The 24,862-nt window shown below is 45.2% G+C and overlaps 1 protein-coding gene across 1 annotated transcript in view; it reads left to right on the plus strand.

Moving 5' to 3' along the window:
• Lnpk (zinc-ribbon metal-binding protein lunapark) overlaps positions 1-14,083 on the plus strand; it is a 43,766-nt gene extending 29,683 nt beyond the window's left edge. Inside the window, exon 9 of the mRNA XM_037423416.2 lies at positions 13,539-14,083. Within this exon, the coding sequence (XP_037279313.2) occupies positions 13,539-13,756 (218 nt within the window). The 3' untranslated portion in view covers positions 13,757-14,083. The remainder of the gene's footprint in view (positions 1-13,538) is intronic.
• The last annotated feature ends 10,779 nt before the right edge of the window (positions 14,084-24,862 follow it).

Below are 24,862 nucleotides of genomic sequence, written 5' to 3' on the forward strand. Positions count from 1 at the left end.
GGATATATGGTCCCAGATGTTTTAGTAAGCACATTTTATTCCATTGAAAGGACAATGAAATTATGATAATTATATTTAGCTGGTTGCTATAGCGTGACTTGACTCCGAACCTACCGGCTTGGCGAAAATTCTAAGCATGAACCACCTGTCGTCTTTATTGTGGGCAAAGATGCAATGCACTGCTGACACCTGTGTTATTAGGGACTCAAGCGCATTGGCATGAAAGTAATGATAAATTCAAATGTGACATGGCACAGATGCACTGGCTAATTTAAACAAAAGCAAGACTGTGCTTAGAGGCAGCTGCTGTCCATATTGCTTGAGAAAAAAAAAAAAAAAAACTTCATGTCATGCGAGTCTCGGCTGGATTTCGCCGCCGGCGTTGACGTGGACGTCGGCATCGATGTCTTGCACCGTGTATGCATACGTATATATATATGTGAAAACGCAAGAAAGAAAAAAAAAAACAGGAACAAGACTCAGGCAAGCGAAATCAAACGTGGGACCTCCACGTCATGAATGCAAGGCATTAACCACTAGGCCGCGGAAGGGTACCTCCTTCAACGTTCAAACGGCAACCTATTCATATCTATCACTTACCGCTGTTGGCGGGCATCTTGGGGGGGGGGGGGGGGGGAACAACTATTGTTTCAACATATCAGCAAGATAGCGTAGTGAGCGCGCGGCTGCTCTCATCTCTCATGCGTACTTTGGCCCGCATAGAGCAGTGGCGTAGCCTGGGGGGGGATTAGGCAGGTTCAAACTCCTCCGAAATTTTACGTCCAACATCCCCTCCACCCACCACCACCACCACTTACCCAACTTTTTTTTTTTCTTTTTCGTTTCTTCGAGCTGACGTGATTTAGAAACTAAGCGCTGCTGCTGTCACAATATCATTCCTGGGCGCTTTTGCAATGGATAATGTCTGCATACGAAAAAACGTGTCGCGGTGTTTCTCAAGGCTTCGGTTCGGCACACCGAGAGAATTCGGGCAGGGATCATGGCCACCAGCGTTGACTCGGTGATGGGATTGGTGCTGCAGCGGTGGTCATACGTGTACCCGCCGGAAGAGATCTCGCTGGAGTTGGCCACTACAATAATGTTCACGAGGCAGAGGTTCCTTCTACGGGAAAATCTAGACACCGTTCAGAGGTCTGATAGGCCACGTTAAAGCATATTACAGGGTGACCCTTCGTACGTGTACCAAATTATTCCTAAACTAGAGAATAACATTTTTATTAAACCCTTGCACATTCTTCTAACATCTAAACACACACGCATGCACACACACACACACTCACAAGTCATTAAAAATGACATGTGCAAAGCCGTGTTGGCAAGGTGCTGCATATCTTACAAAAAAAAAGGCAGCGTCTCCTGCGCCCAGCGGCGCAGCAGCCAGCCCCACACAGAAGTGGCTTCTGCGCTGCACGGAAATGACGTCACATTAAAAATTATTACCTAAAGCTAATTAAATGTGTAAATTATTCGTGTGTAATGCGTTAAACCTACAAAACTTTTACTAAGCAGGTGTTTAACGAGTCAATTAGCCTAGGCTTATTGTTTAAATACATATTACAAGTATTTTAAGTACAGGGGGCGTCATGGGCGCTGCGGCTGCGAAAGGTAAACACTGCGAGATGGTAGCCGCCTGCAATGTGTTAGGTGGTGAAAACTTCGATGGAATCGTGGCCATGGCCTAGGCCACTCCCAAGGAGGACTGGAGTGTCGTCGCTGCTTCATATGATTGCTGGTTGCTTAGTTGAACCTGGTAGTTGGAGCTAGCGCGGCCGTCCACCGCGCCGCAGCTTCATCTGAGAGTGTGCGCCATAAAGTTTCTCAGTACGATGTGCGGATTACAGTTGTTGGACGTACTGCATTTTCTAGATTGCAATGCCAAGCGTGGTGTTGTCAAATGTGAAAGTGTTCTTGCTGCCGAGTTTTGCTTGTTGCGAAGGACAAGGTCGATGATGAAATAAATGCTTTCGCACAGTTCACGTGTGACTGACCGGACGCACATGCATGAAACCCCAGTGCGTCGGCGAAGTGTTCATACGGTGGATGGAACCAACTTTATTGTAATGTTCTTACGAAGCCTGTAATCTACGAAGGCCAGAGCTACTGCATTGCCGTCTGTTTTGTAAAGTGCGAACACGTATGGCCGTTCTCATCCGTTGCTACGTGAATTCTCCCATGCTGTCACAGGCCGCGCGTGTTATTGAGCAAGGCAGACAAGCTGTTTTGTAGTTAGATGGGCTAATGCCGTCGGCACTTGCCCTTGGGCATTGTTTATTAAGTGGTGATTGTCTAGAACATTCTGGTGACAGGTCAGTAATATTAAAGAAAGCGGCCTGCTGGTTACCTCGTCAGGTGATGCTACACTGAGCGACATAAAAAAAGTTGCCCGAGACTACGTTGCAGTGCACCTTTCTGTCATCAAAACTTTGATAAACCGTGGAAATCAACATTCCTGACACCTGTGCCAAAGAAACCAATGCAGCCAGCTGCATTCGAGTTTTTTGTGTCTTTTTGCGTCTCGCCGATTAAGAGCATTAATTCGCAAAACACTTTATCATAATAAATATAGTCAATCCTGCAAGAGTCATCCAAGATCTAAAATTAAAGGGCCTGTGTACGGGACCACCACCAGCAGCAAGTCGGGCTGACGAGGAGGCGCAAATGTTAAAACAGTACATGTGTGAACAAAAAAAAAAAGAAAGTATCGATAACTGCAATGGGACTTGAACCACCGACCTCACCAGTTGATGTGTTGCTTTAACCAACTACGCCACAGCTGTCGATCAGTTTGAGATGGCAAACAAGCCGGTTTTGTATTATTGTCACGCTAAACCTAACTAACATTTTTGTTCACTTTTTCGTTTGGGCGTAATTTTAACTGTTTTTGTCGTTATGTGTAGACGTACCACTAGGCACTCCCGACTATTCAAACAAAGCACCTAACCGAAAAATGCATGACGTCACTTCCATGCGGCGCAGCAGCCGTTTCTGTGTGGGGGTGGCTCGTGCGCCGCGCGGCGCAGCTGTCTCTGCCAAAAAGAAATTACTTATTGTGCATCACAAGCATGCTTGGATGCACGCAGTAAAGAAAGAAATGTTGACTAAAAGCTACCACTGCATCAGGGCTGCTTGACACATATTCATATTCATGTATTCATATTTATTTATTTCCAACAATTTTTTTTTTTCAACACGTTAGGGTCTCTCAGGCGAAAAGGGGTTAAAAAAACCACTTGAAAATGCCTGAAGGCCCACATACATGGCAACAGTTTCAGAATACAAGCTTTTACATTTATAGCCAGAGAAATGAACAAAAAATTAGAAGAGTATTATACAAATAAAACAGTGGTACAAAGAGCAAACTAAATAATTGAATATTATTTACTCATGGAAAGTACTCCTGAACGCGATATAAATTGCAATATTATGCTACAAGGTGCAAAACACCAGCAGAATGATTTCAATTCGGTCACATATCATACGTAATGGAAACACACTACAAAGTACACTATGCAAGGGTGACAATTTTGAAAACACAAGAAAGTTGGGGTCACGTTTATTTAGTAAGGAGGATGATGTGTATCTAAGGAAGTGTAGGAAATAGTTTGTGTGAGAACGAGGAACGAGCCATCTGTCCGCACTACGAGTCCGTGAATCCGTGTCTTGTATATTTATGTTTGACAAATCTCTAATGAATGTTTAAAATTGTCTTTTTACAGCGAAGTAGTTATAAATTAGTAGAAAGTTGTACATATGTTTCATACTGATTATTTTACAGTTAACTGCCGATTTTTTGGACCCTCTAGGGAGCGAAAAACCATTCGAAAGTTCGGGCAGTCCGAAAAAATGAATGCAAGCAAAAAAGAAAACGCATTATTTTACTGATAATTTTAAATGCAAGCAAAAAAAAACGCATCATTTTGCTAATATTTCTCAATGCAAGCAAAAAACGCACCGCTTCATTGATATTTCTCGGATCAAGAGGGTCAAGGTACCAGACGGTTTTTCGGCCGCTTCGAAGATCTTGTCTTTGTTCCTCAGGAAATCGGAAACTGTTTGCTTGGAAATGCCGTACTCCTTGCTCACGTCAGCCTGAAATCGGCCACTCTTCACTAACTTAATAATGGCGGCTTTCTTCTCCATCGTTAACCGACGGCACTGTTTTCCGTGCTTCGATGCCATTGGCGAGGACGCGATGAAGGCGGCGTGGGGGCCATCGCAGGCAAGCGAAATCCTCATGATGTGAACAAAAGAGTTTGCTGACGAGCGTCGAAGCACCTAGGCTTAGCGTGTGCAGAGCGCACTTCACACGATCGCACAACCACGCACTAAGCTAGCCAAACAAAATGTGGGCTGCGTTAACAAAATGGCGTGATGGCAGGCGACGGTGCCTCGGGTACTCCGGAAGTGGCGCTGGTAAACATTCAAGATAGCCAGCGGGGCCAGACCAAATCGGTGTGTGACGGTTAGTTCTAGTTCAAAGTGGTCAAAGTTCGCGAAAGCGCTGCGCAAGAAGCCAGAGTGGCACGCACGAGCACAAGCACTAAAGCGAAAGAAACTTTATTGGCGCCAAAAATTTCCGGGTGGATAGTTTCGATTGTTAGCGAAGCATCCTTGCACGATAAACACGGCCAGTGTTAGGAATCTCGGAGGCCGTGTGTGTTTCTCCTCTAACGATCAATGAGTCTAAGCAAGAGATGCCGCCACAGTAGACTGGCGCGCTCATTTATGCGATCGTAATCGCGTGTGACGCAGTTGTGCCGTTTTCTACTGGAGGTCAGTGGTGCTTTCCGATCTTCCGTCGCTTCAAAAAGTCCAGAAAATTGGACTCCGGGGGGGTTTGAGCGCCCGAAATTTCAGACTTCCTTATACATTGATTTTATGGGAATCGTGGAGGTTCCCCAAAGATGTCCGAATTATCGGGCATGTCCGAAAATTTGGGTGTCAGAAAAATCGGCAGTTGACTGTATAACGGTGTAACAGAGAATCTACAGGCATTGGCATATAGCGCAGTGCTCTTTTTTGCAATGAATTGTTTTATATTGCTCAAGGTTGTGGTGCCCCAGACTAGTAATTTATGTGCGAGAAAAACAGAGCGTGGTAGATCCGCACCTTAGCTTTTTCCGGAAGAAAATGGCGACATAGTGACAGAACACCAGCAGGACGCGATAATGATTTTGTCAGGGATTCAACATGACATGACCATGTCATATGAGTGGAAAAAGTCACGCCTAAAGCTTTATGTTTCTCCACGATATCCACAAGTATTCCGTCAAGCGTTAGTGATTCGGGAAATTCAATTTCCGTACCTCTTGATATGAAAAAGACAGCTTTTGTTTTTTTCGCATTTATTCGCTGGCGATGAGCAGTAGACTACCGTAGCACATCTGAAGGTACGTTTTAAGCTCTGTCAATAATTTCAAATGATTTTTCTTCCTGACACGAAAAGACTGGTGTCATCTGCGTGCAGTAGAAATGTAGCGTTATTGTTTATGTAGACAATATCATTTATGTAGATATTGAAGAGCCATTGGCCCTAAGATGCTTCTTTGAGGCATGCCGCGACAGATAGGAAGAGAACACTTAGAGCTTAGCATAAAGACCATTCCCATAGGCATGCAAGACAAGAGAGAAAATTTAATGCAGAAAGGCAGGGAGGTTAACCAGAAAACATATCCGGTTTGCTACCCTGCACTGGGGAAAGGGTAAGGGGAAAGGGAGGAAGAGAAGCACAAACACACATACACACACTCGCACACAGTAGTGTCACAATCGTTCTACGAGGCGGGTCGCTCGCAGAAACTTCATCAGCGCCTTCGTTGCTTTCTGGCGTGAAGCTCGATCTTTCCGACATTCCAAGATTGACTGCTCAGAAAATGGCTGGTCGTCGAGGCGAGCAAACACTGCTGAGAGGGACTGTCGCTGAGAGCTGTACTGGGGGCACTGACATAAAATATGTTCAATTGTTTCGTCATTGTCGCAATGGTCGCATGTAGCGCTGTCTCTCATTCCGATGCGGCAGGCAAAAGCGTTCGTGAAAGACACCCCAAGCCACATACGGCAGAGAAGGGTCGTCTCGGATCGGGGTAGGCCAGATGGAATAGTAAGTCGTAGGCATGGGTCCAGGCGGTGAAGACGGGTGTGGAGAAAACCGGGCGTATTCCGCATAGACCTTGCGACATCCTGCGCAAGCGTATTAATCTTTGCTGCTGCGTCGCTTCTTGATAGTGGAATAGGTTCCATCACTCCATTTTCGTGAGCATTCTTAGCTGCATTGTCGGCATGCTCGTTACCGATGATGCCGCAATGGCCTGGTAACCACTGAAAAGATATGTCATGTCCTTCGTCTATTAGGTGATGGTACAGTTGTCGTATTTCGAGCGCCAATTGATCTTGAGGACCACGACGTAGAGTATTGTGTAGACATTGGAGAGCTGGTTTCGAATCAGTAAAAATGCTCCATTTTTGTGGTGTCTCTTGGTCAATCCTGCGGAGTGCGCTGCGGAGTGCCGCGAGCTCCACGGCTGTCGATGTCGTCTTGTGTGACGTTCTGAACTGGATGGTTTCGGCTCTTGCTGGGAAGATCACAGCTCCTGCAGATCCTCCAACAGTTGTCGAGCCATCCGTGTAAAGTTTGACATGATCTTTGTATTCTTCGTGTAGCATGAGTAGAATCATCTGCTTTAAAGCTGGCGCCGAGAGCTCCGCCTTCTTGCGAATCCCCGGCACTGTCAAGCGCAGTTTTGGTCGGTCCAAGCACCAAGGAGGTGTTAGTATCCGTTCCGGAGGTGTGTAGACTGTTGGAAGGCACTCACGGAAAGTCAATACTCTCTTACAGAAGGAGGCACTCGGTCGATCTTCTGGAAGCGAAGCTAGGTGATGGGCAGGGGCACGAGCAAGGTGTCTAATATGAGCTCTAAGCACCTCCAAAGTAATGTGCACTGTGGCCGGATGATCTTTGGCGATTGCGATGGTTTCCGCTGTTGATGTACAGCGTGGTAATCCAAGACAAACTCTGAGTGCCTGGCCCTGGGCGTTTTCTATTGTGCGTATACTGCTTTTGCAAGCGTTCGTCAGAACCGGCAAGCTATACCGCAGGTACCCCAGAAACAGCGTTTTGTACAAATGCAACATCGCGTGCACTGATGTGCCCCACGTTTTGCCTCCGAGGAACTTGAAAAGTTGTGCGATGGCCGTTAGGCGCTTCTTTAGAGTGGCCACATGGGGACTCCAGCAGAGATTTCGATCGATCGTGACCCCCAAAAACCTGTGGGTCCTGGCGTAGCAGACACTGTGTCCATTGATGGCGATGGGATATGACGTCATTGCCTTCCGCGTGAACGCGACCAGCGCCGATTTCTCAGGAGAAATCTCGAGGCCTTGTTCTCTAAGGTACGCCGATATTGAATTCGCTGCTTTCTGGAGTCTCGCACGTACCTGAGGACGTGTTACACCTGATGTCCAGGCACAAATATCATCTGCATAGAGAGATATCTGCACGGAATCTGGTAGGCGTTCAACGAGACCGATCAGAACCAGGTTGAACAGTGTGGGGCTCAATACACCACCTTGAGGAACACCACGCTGTGTATAATGTTCAGAAGTCGGCCCATCATCAGTTTGCATAAACAATGATCTCATATGTAGGTAGCATTGGATCCAGCGGTACACTCGCCCACCCAAACCAACTGACTCGAGGGCGTCAAGTATGGCTTCGTGAGAAACATTGTCATATGCTCCTTTGACATCTAAAAATAGTGCGACAGATAACCGTCTGCTCATTTTCTGGTGTTGTACGTAGGTCACCAGGTCAATGACATTGTCAATGGAGCTCCGAAGACGACGAAAACCGGCCATGGCGTCTGGATATATTCTATGGCGTTCTAGGAACCACTCGAGTCTGGCAAGGATCATTCGCTCCATCAGCTTCCCTACGCAACTAGCCAGCGCTATTGGGCGGTATGATGTCAGCTCTAGAGGCGATTTTCCAGGTTTGAGAAGTGCAACCAACCGGCTTGTTTTCCACTCTCTGGGGACCGTTCCATCTCTCCAAGACTCATTGAATACTTCCAGCAAAGCACTTCGTGCTCGATCACCGAGATTGCATAATAGGCGGTATGATATGCCATCCGGCCCAGGCGATGACAATCGATTGCATGAAGCAAGAGCCACATTCAGTTCTTCCATTGAAAAAGGCAGGTCCAGGTGCGGGTCAAGTGAATGTGGCGTGTAATCAGCAGTAAGGGCTTCTGTGCAATTTGGTGGGCCCGCAATCTTCCTACAAAAATCTTCCGCTACCTCGATATCCCTTCTATTTTGGAAAAGGGCCAAGGCTTTAAACGGAAAACGTTGTTGGGGAAATGTGCGTAGGCCTCGCACGGTTCGCCATATTTGAGAAAGCGGTTTGCGAGGGTCTAGACTCGCGCAAAATTTCGCCCACCGTTGAAACTCCAGTTTGTCTATACGACGCTGGATCTTCTTTTGCATGCGCCTGGCCATCCGTAGATCTTGAATGGATTTTGTGCGTCGATATCTACGCTCCGCACGCCGACGAGTCGCACGGAGTCGCTCTAACTCCATGTCCGTTTCTGAGGGCCTTGAAGAATATGCCAGCGTGCGCATCGCACTCTGCGCTGCTTGTTTGATCGCTTGCTCAATGCCAGAGGTTAAGCCTTTTTCACAAGCGTGTTCAATGTTGGTTGTGAATGCTGAAAGATCGATCTTCCGTACGGTTTTCGGCGGGTGGTCGCTAGCAAAGCCTTCGATGGTGAGATAACTGGGGATGTGATCGCTACCATGTGTCTCGATGTCTAAAAACCACTTAACGCTTGTGGCGAAGCGACGTGACACGAACGTCAAGTCCAAACAGCTGCTGTACGTTGATCCTCGCAGAAATGTAGGGCTCCCATCATTAAGTAGAGACAGTTCATGAGTCGATACAAATGAAGCCAGCCTCCGGCCCGTGGTATTGACTTTTGAACTTCCCCAGATTGGGTGGTGGGCGTTGAAGTCCCCTATAATTATCCACGGATCCGGGACGCTCGAAAGAATGTCATCCAGTCTTTGGCAATCAAAACGGGCTGAGGGAGATAAGTAGACACCTATTAATGTGAAGGTGAGGGTTTTCTGCTTCACAGTCAGGCAAACATATTGGTTCTCATCGTGAGGCGGCACAGGTTGAATGATGTAGGTAAGCTCCCGACGAATATACACAATGACCTTGCTGCTTTCGTTTCGGGTTTTGGACGGGATTGATTCGTAGCCAGATAGCCTGATCGGGTTTGATAATTTCGGTTCACATATTACGATGATTGGGAAAAGGTTAGAAAACACGTACTGACGAAAATCGGAAATCCGTGATCTAAGTCCTCTTGCGTTCCACTGGATGACTGATGCTTCTCTGACGTCTTTGCGGAACGATTGTTGATCTCCTGCCATGACTCTACGCGAGGGAGGCGAGGACTGGGCTCAGCGCGTCCAACACCTGTAACCCGCTTCGAGCGGTTGGAGTTCCCAGGCTTCTTAGTATGTCTGCCATGACAGCGACGAGGGATCGTAACATCGGGATGATCTGTCGATCGACCCTTGACACATCCTCAACGGAAGTAGACTCGGTGGAAGGTATAGGGCGGCGAGGCCTCGCAGGAGGCTCCTTTGCAGGCTGTGTACGCGGAAGCGTAGGCCACTCATCCGCAGCTGTGAGCTTCTCCACTTCTTTTCGCTTCGTGCTTACTACTTCACTCGTGCTCGGAGGAAATGGGTTATGCGCAACACTCTGTCCTCCACGCCTCCGTCGGCGACTACGTCGCCGCCGTACCCTTTCAGCAGCCTCTCTGTGGGTTGAATTGTCCCTAACCATTTGTTTGATAATGGCGATTTCCTTCTTAATCCGAGGGCATTCCTTGGATGCAGCATCATGCGGACCATCACAGTTTCTGCACTTCAGACTTGTTGCCCGACATGCGTCTGCAGTGTGCGGCTCAGCGCATCGGGGGCATACTGTGGTGTTTGTACATACACTCTTGATGTGACCAATTTTCATGCAGTTATGGCACTGGAGTGGTTTAGGGACAAATGGTCGAACAGGATGTCGGAAGTGTCCCACTTTGACATGCGACGGAATGGAATCTCCTTTGAACAATATCTTTACACATCGGGTGTTTCCGAGGCGAAGTACATTCGCGATGAGAACTCCTTCGTTCGCTGGTTTTATGAGAGTTGGGAGGTGTGAGTTTGCTATGGCCAAATCAATGTCGTAGATTACTCCCGCCGTGCAGGCACCGTCCATTGGAATAACCGGTCGTACTTTGATGCCTCCCAAATCTGATACTCTGCGAAGCTTGTCTATGGCGCTGGCAGTCATTGTGTCCACAGCTAGAATATTCTTCCGCGTGTTCACCCGGATATCCTTAATGTCGTTTGGTGCTACCCCCTCAAAGTACATAGAGAGAGCTTGCCTGTTTACTGCTCGAAGGCTGATGGTGGAGTCCTCGGGCATGAAGAGGATGGTGTGCGGCCAGCATTCTCCTTTTGACTGAGACGTTAATGTCCCTGCTGGTGAAGACGACTTGATACTTCTTCTTTTGGCCTTCCTGCTTCTCACGGTCTCGAAGTCGTCATCCGACGAGTCGTCGCCAGTGGCCGAGTACAGTTCCGTGTCCTCGCTGGTGCTCGAACAGGTGCTTCGTTTCCGCGACGAGCTTGCCAAAGGTGGTCTATGGTCGGACATAGCCGCAGAAGGCTCCACGTCCACAGCCATGATGCAGTGACTATCACCGTTGGCCTCACTGGTTCTGGGCCAGGCGCGCTGATTTACCGAGGAGCTCGCCATAGCAGACCTCTGGCTGGGCGGACCAGTGGATGACTCCGCGTCCGTCGCCTTGGGGCAGGGAGCAGCGTCTCCCGTAGAAAGCGAAAAACTTGATAACAATGCTCGGAGCCGAAAGCAGAAGCGTTCTATGAAGAGACACTTCGTCGTCGTCCCCCCCCATAGGCATGCAGTCACAGTCATAGGCAGTAGGAAAGTCGCTCAGCAAAATAAGTAAATTCAAAACACAACTATGAATGTACAAAACATGCTGTGTATACCTCTTATTCCTCGTTGTTAGTAGAACCTTCCTTGGCTTGTCAAACGCACTTTGCTCTGACGAGGACTACGCCATCTACACTTAACAGAGGCTAACAATTAATGATGTCTTCTACGATAGGGTGGTTCATCGCAATAATGCATTTTGGAAGACTAGTCCAATCAGTGGTGCGACGAGAGGCCGTCTCTGCAAACGGTCACTGTACCTGTCATTTAATGTATTTTACAATACTTCTTACAGTACTATCCCGCCGCCGTGGTCTAGTGGCTGAGGTACTCAGCTGCTGACTCGCTGGTCACAGGATCGAATGCCGGCTGTGGTGGCTGCATTTTTGATGGAGGTGAAAATGCTGCAGGCCCGTGTGCTCAGATTTGGGTGCACGTTAAAGAACCCCAGGTGGTCTAATTTTCCGGAGCTCTCCACTGCGGCATTTCTCATAATCATATGGTGGTTTTGGGACGTTAAACCCCACATACCCATCAATCATTCTTACTGTACTTTCACTTACTCTATTCACAACCCCATACACAGAGAGGGAATCTCATGACTTGATGTACATGTACACCACATGTTTAAACTACCGCCAATAATGACGTCACAGAGGAAAGCTCATGTCTGTGCCCCCACCCCAGCAGGGTCAGTGTGACCCCCCCCCCCCCCCCAAAATAAAAAATTTCTGGCTACGCCCGTGGCGTAGAGAATAAAGGGGTATGGGGTGTACGCTCGATCGCACACCCTTATTTTGTAGTGGGGAGAATCGTACGTCTTGGCTAGCCTTTGGGTTTCGTCGGAACAAATTTGTTGTAGTTACTGGGCGCACAACGGTCACTGCAATCGTTGCACAGCCTCCGTTTGCGAAAAGGGCACGCTTTTCAGACACTGCGAAGTAACAACTGAGACGCTTATTCACGTTCATCTGTACTTTTGAGTCCGTTTCATGCATCATTTGTGCGTGAGAAATGCGGGGCATGTTTACATCTGCTTGCCAATCTGCGCATGACCTTCCAATTTGTTGCTATCGCGTTCATTGCTTCGCCTTTGCAGCAAAGCTGTGACTTTTCTTTTCGTCATCTCTTGAGGAGGAACATGCGCTGCATGAAGCATTGTCAGATGTGTGTCGTAAGGATGCCTGCGACCTACCAGCATTTGTCATTTCCAGCAGAAATTGCACCGTGCATTTCCAACTTTACCAAAACTTCACAAACACTCAATGTGTATAGCAACTTGTGCAAACGCCAGGCTTCAAGCCTGTCATAAGAGTAGTTTACCCTTGTTTGCAGACATGCAAGAGCGTTATTCATTCTGTCATGTTACTTTTTCCGGTAATATCTGCAGTAAGACAAGTTCCTGTCAATCCCACTATGGAAAATGAAAATAAAAACTGCTAAAATGTGCTACATTGTGTCTTTAGCAGACGCTTACTAGCTACAATCTCCTCACATCTTGCTGTCACTCAAGCACAAAGCAAGCATTATTATTAAGCCACAATTCCTTATCAACCAAGTGACCTTGAGACCAGGTGAACTTTTGCCTGGTCTCAAGCCTGGTTTGAGCGCAGCCTGTGGAATAATTGCGTCTGCTCAAAAACAACAGTTGCCTTGCTTGAAGTCTCGGTGAATATTCTGTAAACACATAGATGGGTACCTTCTAAATGGTAAGGTACTACGGGAACATCCTTGGTGATATGAAAACAGACTTGACTTCAGTTCGCCCCCATTGTGAAAGCCAGCGAAGTAGCACCCAGCAGGCAAGCAAAGTGCGTGCAATATGTAATGGAAAGGAGGGAATAAGAATCTGAAGGCATAGAAGGCATAGCGTGGCTCAGCTAGCTGGGCGAGTGGTACTACTGTTGTGTGGAAAACCAGTGTAGGCAGAGGGCCGTAGTACGCAGAAAACTTCCAAATGTTACGTTGACGTTTTTCTGGTGTTGTTTAAACTGACACTTAACAACAACTCGGCTGTGCTTGCGTGATGTGGCCCTTGGTTGGTATAGTATTGTAGAGAAAACAGCACAGTGCATGAAGCAGTAAAATCAGAGACTACTCGCCGTTTTTAATTTCCTTGGCGTGAACCCTTTAAACTTTATTCCTGCTTGTGCCCTTGCGATTCTTGTCATTGGCAGTGGGGTTCTACTACAGCATAGTAGAGCTGGTATTTGAGTAACTGGGTAACGCTAACCAGAATAATATGCTGACGTTGCCATGTTCATTGGCAGTCTGTCATACGTATAATGTGCTACCGTCCAGATGTGTTGGCAAAATATATTGGCTCATTTCCCCATTCATCCTAGGGAGCAAAATCTTTCAAGAAGCGAACTGGTTTTGTAGTTTGAACTGGTGCCGAATTCTTGTGCTGACTGTAGCGTTCTTTCAAAGCACATTCTTTCGGCATCAGACTGTTTGACACACAACTCTCGTCTCTTCTCCGGAACAGAAGACGCAGATGAAACGGACATGGAAACATGCGACGAAGGCCCCGAGAGCAAGCTGGCAAAGGAAGAAGCCCCGCCGGATGACTGCCTTCCCGCCGCCAAAATCTTGCCGGTCGACGCGTCTGGTGACATCTTGGGACCGCACGAGATGGCCCGTCAGCCAAAGCAGGCTGTCGTAGCACCGTTGCCCAAGAACCCGCTGTCGAAAAAGGAGGACTAAGTCGCCAGTCGCCCTAGACGTGCCTTAAAATTTTCTTATAGCTCCTACTGCTAACCAAGACAGACTCTCCAGTGTTTAGTGAGGAGTGCCAAGATGCTGCCATGAATCTTGGTGAGATATTAATGAAGCAAAATGTTAGTAGCGCTTCTTTTGGATGATTGTTTCTCGTAGGGGTGGGGTGGGGGTTTAGGGAAGAGCTGTGTGTCTGTACACGTGTTATTGGTAGCAATCTCCCATTTTTGTTTTGACTGTGTACAGTTAACATTCAAATGTTTGTTCAGTAATTGTGACTGAATAGAATAGTAAATTATACGTCGGTTTCTTTCAGTGTTTTTTTTTTTTTCTTGTCTTGTGGCTAGTGCAGTTGAAGGGTCTCACTGAATGTATATGTGTGTGTGATTGTTTTTTGTTTGTTTTTTAATTTAGAGCCCACTCTCAAAATGAATCCTTGCATGTTGGTTGATGTGGAGTTCTGAAACATGTCTCAGCCACTTGACTAGTTCGCAGCTTTCGTCAATTATAGTGCTTGCTTTTCCACAGCTTGTGGGATTTTTTTTATAAATGTATATGTATATGCAAGTAAGCGTCTTTCTCTGCTGATGCTTACCACTTGCGTTATCTAATTGAATTTCAAGAAGCCTTGATAAACTGCTGCTTCTGTTGCAAATAGTGCCTTGATAGGCGATTGTGTTGTGTTGCGATGCGTGACTATATGCGCAACTGCATTTTAAGTTTGATAATCGGAAAACTAATTTTAGGAGTTCGTCGAGGCTTTCATTAAGACGGGTATATGGCAAAGAATTGACTGACAAGAAAGTGGTATGCCCCTATGTCCGAATGGCTTTTTGTGCTCTTGTTTAATATTCACAATGCAGTGTGTATTTACTTGCATCGTAACAGTACAGTGCCATTGACCCAGCTGGATTAAAAATTGCCGTCGTTCAGATCTCGCAGTGCCTGCTTTATTGACACCGCTATTATAATGAGGCTTCTGCGTCTATCGTACATGCAATGGATAGCTTTCTAGTTAATAGTGTATTAATCCATAATATTGAGCCACCTAAATATAACTCTTGCTGATTCAAATGAGACTCGTTCCCAGTAATTGGAATTAATATGTCATCTGTAGCATACATGCACGGTAAGGTCATTTTACAGGTAGATGCATTTTAGTGGCATTCTCTTATTGGTCGGCTCAAGATATGCATAAATGCTTTGAATATCACGCACTGCGACTTAAATGTGGGCTCTAATTGATCTGAAAATAACTCCTGGTTCAGATCACTGCTCTCACTTCTATAGTCTGGTATTCAAAGAAGGAAAAAGAAAAACATCCTCACTGTGGATTTCTTTTTTTTCAAGTTGGACTGTTTTGGTGTGTTGTGTTGTGAGATTAAACAAATATGTGCAGAAACCTTTTTGCCTACTGCTACGTATCATAAAAAAAAAATCACAGCATATCCACAGAGTGAATGATGATAAGTGGGGCTAAGCTTCGAAGGAGTTTATCAGCAAACCATGGCCGTGTCCATCCGTCTGTCTGCTGTTCGTTCATCCATTCGTCCATCTGTCTGTATGTCTCTCTGTATGCATGTATGTTCGTCTGTCCGCCTGTTCGTCCATCCGTCCATCTAGTGAACACTCCAAGTACTGCCATCTCGCATCTTTTCATCACATATTTATCGTATACACGTACCGCCATCCAGTGGACATTCCAAGGACTAAAACAAGAGGTGGCTACTATATGCTGGAGACGCACGACCCACGCCTTAAAGGGCCCATAAACCACCCAGAGGTCGCAATTCAGTTGTGGTGAGGAAATTTTGCACGAGTGTATGACAAACACACAGCCATGAGAATGTTTCGAAACGGTGCAGTAATAGCGTAGTTAAATGCGTTTGATTATCAAAACCGTGACGACCACACCTTTCACTCTCTTGTGCTTCCCTCCACTGTATCCTCACCCACGTTCCTTTGCGCTCTCACCGAGCGCCCCTTCCATGCCCCTTCCTATCTTGGGAGGCACACGTCATCACTGATGCGCTGCTTGAAACACCGTCTACTTACGGTTGCCACGACTCCGTGTTGTAGCTGCGTGCTTGTTGACGAATTGTGGCTGCTGTAATCGTGCCGGTATGAACCCTGCGTTATACGCACACCTTCAATGGATCGTCAACGTGATGGACCCGTACGGTGACACGCCGTGCCCTGTATGTGTTGCACTCATGCAAGCAACACTACGAACAACAACAAGCAGCACAGAAAGCTGCTTGCAAACTGACCGAAAGTCGTAGGTTCTTGCTCAACCAATCACCACATATTTAACATATTTGGCTCGGTGCCAAATAGATGTGGCACAGCATGTCACTCAGAGGCTTGAAAGGTCCGAAAGAAGGAGAGATTGTTTCTTGGAATTTGTGGCGTGCCGGTGTCTCGTAGCGCTGCCACGTGTAGAATTGTTGATCGCGGCGGCATTCTGCACACGATGCGGGCATTTACTTGAAATGCTTGAAAAAATATTGGAGGTGGTTTACGGGCCTTTTAAAGGGCCACTCACCAGGCCCCATACTGAACTTTAGTTAGACAGTGGAAGTTGTTGGGTGTCCGGTGAGGAACATTTTGCCACAAAAATATTTCGAATCGGTTCATCACGAGCGGAGAAAACAGATTTTTTGAAGCGGCGCGAAAAGAGGATGGGAGAAGGCGAGCTCGAAACCCTTGCCGCTCCTCCGCGTAGCCCTTGCAAGCCAAATCTCTTCCCCACCCTCTCCAGCATCCCACCATGAGATGACGTGCGCATGACGTGCCCAAACAAGTCCAACCCCCGAGCATGCGAGCAGCGTTGCTTTGTTGACCAGCGTTATTTTGTGGTCTTTTGCCTGTTTCTGCGGGATAGTTTGAAAACGCTGGCTTAAACGCTGTAGAGTAGATGAGCACAATGAGTGCGCGAACGCGTAGGAGCGTTCCACGGTGGTCGTCTGATCAATGCGCTGACCGCGAAGACACGAACGCATGCGAAACGCTGGCACATTAGCCCCACATCTCGGGGAAAAAAATAAAAGAAAAACTCGCACAATTTTTTCTTGCGTCCTATTATTTATAATAAGTTTAATTATTCTCATAAAGTAACAAATACATAAACTACGTGTGTTGTGTTAAATAATTTTTGCTGTCACGTGGTATACTGTTGCAGACTCGTCTACGTAGAGGACCAACGTCACTGCATTGCCGTGTACGTATGGCCATTCCTACGCCCACATCATGCCCTCATTCTCTACGCGTGCACCGGCAGAGGGGAAAGGGAGCAGCTTTGATCTTGAAATTTGACCCATTTCCGCGGTGCGTAGCGTTGCAAATTTTCGCATACGTGATCTTGAACACCTCTTCTACGCATTGCGCTTGTCAGCTCAAAATCCTCAAACCTGGTGAGTGGCCCTTTAAGAAGCTTCGCCCCTAAAACCGGTCGTTTTTCGCTACTGCCAAAAATATTGTACTGTTCTTCAGCATGCAATCTGAATAGAAAATTTTCGAAGCACATGACGAGTATGGTAAGAGTGTCTGTCAAAGTTGGCAGAATCTAAGGACTGTTAAAGAAGTTGAAAGCTGTGTTTAGTACAGTCAAACCCCTTTATAGGAGAGACTGATGTCAGAGACAAATGGGTACAAGAGACATCAAAGTGCCTACATCGAAATAGGGGTCCATAAGAAAACACATACAGTAAAACCTTGGTAATTAGAAGTCACTAGGCACCTGATAAATACTAAAATTAAGTGGGTTTTCGAATTAACGAATCATACAAAAAGTGGGATGCAAGGAACTTGAAATTATTCAAAGTAAAATCAGAGCTGGTCGTTTGCTGCGCTCGCCAGTTTGCGGCTCTGAGGTTTATGTTCTCTAGCAATACAAGGTCACAGTTTTGCCGCAAACAAAAGGGAACGCTCAGCTTCGTGGCTGCAATCACAGAAAAAAAAGAAAAGAAAAAGTGAGACATTTTTACCGCAACACAGTAGCGACACGCGGGCACCGTGTCACTTGGTCCTCACTGCACCAGCACGTCATGATGAGACTATTTGCCCTTTCTTTCTAGTGAAATAGGAATTTAATAATAGTCAGTGGGATGAAATCACGATGTTTCAGCTGGGAACCATTATCATTGCAGCTTTCGAACAGAGTTTCAGAAGTAGGCAAAGCAGGCAAAAGCTCTGCCAGCGGTAAAAGTACACAAATCGCTGGAGCAACAGGAACTCAGACATTCCCATACATCGCGAGTTCCGCCACACTGTGTTTTATTCATTTCTTTATATTGCCAGAAAGAATGGGTAATTCATGACGCGCTAACGTTGCGAGAAGCATGCGATATAATGCCCGCGCGTCATCACTGTGTTGCAGTGAAGCACATCGTGTTTTCTGCAGGCGCACATTTTAGCTGATCACAAGATGTCTTTCTTTTTTTTTTTTCACAATTTTATTTTTCCTGCTGGAAGTATCGAGGCTAGGGTACTTAAGCTGCCACTCAGTAGTATCACTACAGTGCATTGCCTAGTGATTCTTAAGGGCTGTCGTTTCCGCGGTTTTGCGGCGAAATCGGGATAAAGAATTTCTACACTGCACCCAAAGTTTTCAAATGAACCAGACTGTTGCTGACCGCCGGTTCAAATTATCTACTCAAACTTGCATTGAAAAATACGAGACCGCTGAAATACTTCAAATTAAGCGGAATTCCAAAATAACGGAGTTCGAATTAATGAGGTTTATTTGTACGTGGTACTGTGCTTCTAAGAGGCTTCATATGAAAGACGAATTACTCCCCCGTGTATGTCCCTTAATAGGGGTTCAACAGTATACAGTAGACTCTTGTTAATTGAGACTGTGCAGGTTTCAGAATTTTGTACAAATTGTCACCTCTCATAAATATGACTCTGGGTAATATATCAACCAGCGTTGCATCGTTCATGCTTTTCAAGGTGACGGCATCATCGTAGACAGCTTTGCATGACTGCTGTTAATGTTTTCAGATGTCATAAGTTATCATTTAAAGATCAGTGTAGTTGGCACGCCCGACAAGCCCAATATGTGCACAGAGCTCCTCTGTTTACAAACACGTTGATTCACCTCGTTACGGTTAACTTAAAGCAAAAAAAAAGAAAAATTCAGCTTAGAACTACTGGCTGACTGCTTCGCACGAAACCTATTCTCACGAGGCATGGGATGTGCCAAATTTCGGTTTGTTTGAATTGAAGAAAAGTTTGAATTATCGAGAGTCTACACTATGTTGTAGATGCTGTGGCTGCACTTAATGAAAAATGCTGCGTTTTAGAGGCAGTCAGTTTTGCCAAGAATACCACCAAATGATGATTTTTGAGCAGGTGGGACCTTGGAATTTCATGAAATATAGAATGTGGAACTAGGTTTATGGGGAAAATAATCTTATATTCTGGTTACAGGAGTACCAATGAACACTATTGAAAAATTATATTGAAAAGGAACACTATTGAAAAGGAACACTATTGAAAAATTATACTTTCCCTCTGTCCAGTTTCTCGAGATCATTTCTCTTTTGCACACATTCATAGTTGCTTAGCGTAAAAGTTGCATCTCTCGAGGTGTTACTGTACCTTCTCTCTGAGCCTGCAAGCAAAGGCTCAATTGATATTTCTTTTGGAAAACTGTTCATCTGCTTTTGAACAGGGACTATAGTAAAACACTAAATAAGTTTAAATGTATTATCTTTTCAGAACATTTATAGGTTATCCTTCATAGGTTCATATTCTTTATAGCTTATTTGATAGGTTTCTTTATTATCCTTCATAGATTTTCTTGTGTGCTCTTCATTTTTTGTGCGAGTCGTACCTTACACTTCGCATTTGAATCCCTAGACCTGTCGGAATAAATCTGGCGTGCGGTAACTTGGAGTCTCTCAAAGCTGTGGTGCAATTCTCGAAATGGCCCTGATCCTCGCCCCAGCTACAATATACAGCCCTTATTAGGTGACCCATCTTACCTTTTCTTTCCCAAGCTTTCAAGCCACCACTTCTCCATGCTACCACACTTCGTATATTTTCACACTTTGAAGCTGTCTGAGCATTTTAAAACTACCGTACTTTCGTCCCTTCAACCCTGCTAGCCCACGCCTCCTTGTGTGAACAGAGGCAATGTTTTTGACTGTGTACTTGCTGTTGATGTTCACCTAATGCTTATTGGCCCATTCCATCTGACTGCATCTCTCATTCTTACTTACCTCATGGCACCTTTCACAAGAAAAAAAATTTTCCTTCTAACCCTTTTGTTTTTATAAAAAAAAGAAGAAAATTGTACCAAATTTACCAGAATTTTTTTTTCACTCAATTCGCCGAAAAACACTATGACAAGCATATTCGTCATTGGTTCCATGAGAGACCAGTTATTGTTGATACTAGAGCCATCATCTGCCATTTTGGTACAAAATCTCATGACAACCGTACTCGTCAACGGGAGTTTAAGAGTGGTGATACCAGGGACCCACCCAAAGCCACCTTCCAGTTATCAAGCGAAGCTCCTGCTGCTTCAAAAGTGTCAGTGGCATTGTGGGTGCGACTGTGATCCAAACAAACGTGGCCAACAAACAAACATGATCCAAGCAAATGTGGCCCTCAAATGTGTGCACTGGCTGCGAGTATAATTATGTGTGTCGTTTTCCACTAATTGATGCTCTCGATCACAAACTTATTGATGGTCAGCCGTTTATAATAGGGCAGTCTGATTTTGTATTGAGGTGACTCGTCATATAACATCTGCACATTTTGCTGTTACCTGGATGTGAATTCATGACCGTCATTGTTGCTTGCACTCTGGCTGTATTGTTGCACTCCCAAGCAAATGAATCGATCCCCGTCATGGAGGCAGAACACGATTACGAGGGAGCATTGTGCAATGCAATAGAAAAAAAAAAAAAACGGAAAGTAGTTTGTTGGGCACACGAGCGCCTAATTTCATTTGCCCGTATTTTCTTAATGAGGCAAGAGCTCCCAATCCGTGCTGGAGATTTTTTTCCTTCCCATTTTTTCGCATTTCTTCAGCTCTAAAACTAAGTTACCTTCAGGACTGTTCTTTCTTTTATTTTTTTCAGAATTTGACGACTCTTTCATCTACTGTGATTCTTAAATGATCATGCTGTTTCCCTATACATTTTATTGCATGCATTTTGTGGATAAAAACCGGCAGCAGCATCACATGCGTCACACCGAGGATGATGAGGGGTCTTTGACGAAGATGAGTCCGCTTGTCGAAACCTCAGCCAGCCTATGTGAGGCACTTATCCCTATTCAAGCAACCCATATATAGTATCACATTGTCTTGTCGCATGATGCTTATATGAAATCAAGAAATATTTTTGATTTTTGTCAGTTTTTTGAACACCACGGCATGTTACATTCAAGATGATATTCTGATGCAATGGGGCTGATCACTGCTTAGAACAACAGAAAGTTGTGCTGGTTGGTGGGCATTCGTACGTAAAGAAGCCAAGGTCCCAGCCCTCTTTTTTCTAGTTTGTTATCATCTCACTAAGTCACCACATTAGCAGGAGGGAATTGAAAAGTATGCTAAACGTTTTACTCCTCTCTGTGATGCTTTAAACGGCCACCAAAACAGAGAAGTCCATCATTATCGATGTATGTACTCAACATGCAGACATTTGACTGTTGATCTATAGCTCTGATTTGCCCTCCTTTCGAACAGTCGAAATTCAGAAAGCGCTTGCTCGACCAAGCTGTTTGTCATCATCATCAGCAGCAGCCCGACTATGCCCATTGCAGGGCAAAGGTATCTCCATGTTCCACCAATCAACCCGGTCCTGTTCTCTCTGCTGCCATGCTATATACTTGCAAACCTCTTAATATCATCTGCCTACCTAATCATCTATCTCCCCCTCACGCACTTGCGTTCATTTGGAGCCCGGTCAGTTGCCCTCAAATGACGAGCAGTTATCCTGTCTATGTCCTACATGCTCCTATCATGACCATTTCTTCGTCTTGATTTCAACTATGATATCTTTAACCACCATTTGTTCCCTGACCCCTATGCTCTCTTTTTGTCTCTTAAGGTCACACCTATAATTTTCCTTTCCACCGCTCGCTGCGTTGTCCTCAATTTAAGTTGAACCCTCTTTGTAAGAACCCCATATGAAGTATTGCTTGAACCTCATCAACTACTAAATTCAAAGCACTGATTCATTCAAACTGGGTGTTGGTTTGACAAATATGAGTAATATATATATTCGTATAGAAACACTGAATGTATATATAGCCTGAAAGGTTGGATATGCGCTGTCAAAATTTGCAACCACTGCACTTCCGCAACACGTTAAAAACCACCAGTGTCATTGAAGAACTCTAGATTGTCCACAAGTTTTCACTATATGCTTAAGAAAAAAAAGCAGCATGCTTTTATAGCGGTAGCACATCTTACAGAAGAATTGGCATGCCATTGAATTTCTAGATTCAAGGCCTCATTCTATGCTAAATTTCAGTCTGTCAGAGCTTGCCCAAGTTTTCTTGAAGGTAACATCATGCTGAAGACGTTATTCAACCTTCACGGCTACATTTCATAACGCTTCACAGCAGCGTTGAGGCTGCTACATTTGTAGCGCTGAGGCTGCTCCAATGTCTCGGTGCAAACGAGGGTGCTCCTAGCAGTTGCTCTTGTCCCTATATCCATCTTTCAGCAAAGCTCATGACCAGTAAAATTATTGAAGGACTCTGTCTTCACTTCCCCTGTCGTTGCTGGTGGGATGTTCGATTTCTCTACTTTACATCTTACATTATCCTGATTGTCTAGGCTGCTGTACAGATCTCCGTAGAACTCCTCCGCTTCCTTAACTATCCTATTCATATTGGTCGTGACTTTGCCTTCCTTGTCTCTTGATGCATACATCTAATTTCTGCCTATGCACAGTTTTCTCTTCACATCTTTGAAGCTTCTCGCATTCTTTAGGGCATGCGAAATACTCTCCATGTTATACCTTATGTCGGCTACCTTATGCCTATTGATTAACTTCGAAAGCTCTGCCAGCTCTATTTTGTCTGTTGCATTGGAGGCTTTCATGGCTTGACGTTTCTTACTGAGGTTTATCGTCTCCTTGAATAGCTTGCCAGTGTCCTGTCTAAGGACAGTACCCGTGATTTCCATTGCATGCTCCTTAATGATGCTGTTCAGATTATCATTAATTGCATCAAAGGTCTACTCTGGAGCAAAACTCTGAAGGTAAGGTGTTTGTTGTCAAGATTAACAAGAAATGTTCACTTAGTCTTTCTGAGGGATCAGAGCAGATAAGTGTTGTGGAGAAGCCTCAACATTCAGATTTATTTCATTGCAAAATCTATGATGGTCTCTTTTAGAAATTGAGGACACTTGCAGCACCATTTTATTCGGTTCATTTATTTTATTTATTTTTGGAATCTCTTACTGGAATTATTACAGGGGAAGAAGTCTAGGACTAATTAACACATTAATGAAATGCTGAGATAGTACCATATTTATTGATAGAACTGTATCATTAAGATATCCAGACAAAACAAGACAAATTCTTACACAGCTATTTATGTAAAGACATAATATTGAATGAAAAAAAAAAAAAAGCAACGAACGTTAGGATATAGGTCTGTGCTCAACGGTGGCTTCTTTTACGAGTTCAGCCAATAATTCTGTTCTTAGGTCGCCGACATAATGTTTGCTTGTTGCACCATTTCTCGCAGCCTTTGCACAGCCAAGGTGGACCATGCTATCCGAGCACGCTTGCTATCGGTGTTGAATGGCCTTAGGTTTTTGCTGACAGGAGAGTGTCTTTAGTGCTGAGCGGAACTCAAACTCCCAATTTTGTCGTATGTATTACAGCTTAATGGCGTCGGTTGATTGCCGAATGATAAATTCTTCGCCACTGTACTGCATGCACTTTCAATTATAACCCCACTAATGGGCATCTTTGTTCTTGGCTCTGGTGCATAGTGAATGTACCCAAGATTCAAGGTGGCGTATTCCACAGTCCACACTCTCGAAGTTGGAGCATTTCCGAGATGTCCTGTTTGATGAAAGCTCCTCGGCTGATTTAGTCTGTTGCTGCCCTTAAATAACTTTTGCAATTCACCCATGTTCAAGAACTCTGAATCGTTACGACTTGCATGAACGTCCATTGTATCGCCAAATGGAGGTTGTTTCAGAGAGCTCTTGTATTTTGCACATGCGAAATACACATAACCCTTCAAAGACGATCAAACCTGCTGTTCAGGCAGGGCAATAGGGGCACTGCACATTAGCCGTCGATGCATTCTTTATTGAATGTCAACTAAAGCGGGGCACAGTTCAGTGCTGTGTTCCGAAAACTATGGAAACAAACACACTCGTCTTTGTTGCCGTTTCAGCACGGAGAACCACAGTGGCCAGCCTCGTCGGGCTCTTTTTCCGCGTTTACTTCAACTGACAAAGCTCCTCCTCTGTTTTTTTTTTTTTTTTTGGCACACGGTTTTGGCTTTGGCTGTGTGTTTTTTTTAGCAAGCAGATGTACTATTAGGAACTACTATCATACAAAGCGAAGTACCCATGTGCACTCTTTTAAAAAATAGCACTGTACATGTAATGTGCGTTGGCACAGTTCGCTGAAAATGTTGTTGCAATTGCAAAGCCTACTCCGAGAGCCTAGCCTTACTTAGATACTGTTGTCGGGTATTTAAAGGGGCCCTGAAACACTCAGCAGAGTCAGAAATACCATATTTTTTGCACATAAGATCACAGAATATATAAGAAGTTCAGGGCAAAAATTGGGGAGTTGCTTACATGCGTATCTCGTTGTGCAACTCAGCTTCATGGGACTGCCTCATAGTAATGCAATGCCTCATAGTAATGCATCACAAAAATACACGGTTGTTTTTTAAAAGTTACTTTCTATTTTATAGCCGTTTGTAGTCAGGGGTGCAGGTAATAGACGAGAAAATACTCTAGCGGCTGACCTGCAGTCAGGATATTTGTGACACAACAGAGCCAATACCGAGGTCATTCTATGACAACTCAAGGTGCTGCGGGGTTCATCCCCCTCAGATTTTCAACATGATGTCACACTTCCCACCTTATGCACA

This window comes from Rhipicephalus microplus, chromosome 4, assembly GCF_043290135.1.
Source record: "Rhipicephalus microplus isolate Deutch F79 chromosome 4, USDA_Rmic, whole genome shotgun sequence".
In the NCBI taxonomy this organism is placed as follows: Eukaryota; Metazoa; Arthropoda; class Arachnida; order Ixodida; family Ixodidae; genus Rhipicephalus; species Rhipicephalus microplus.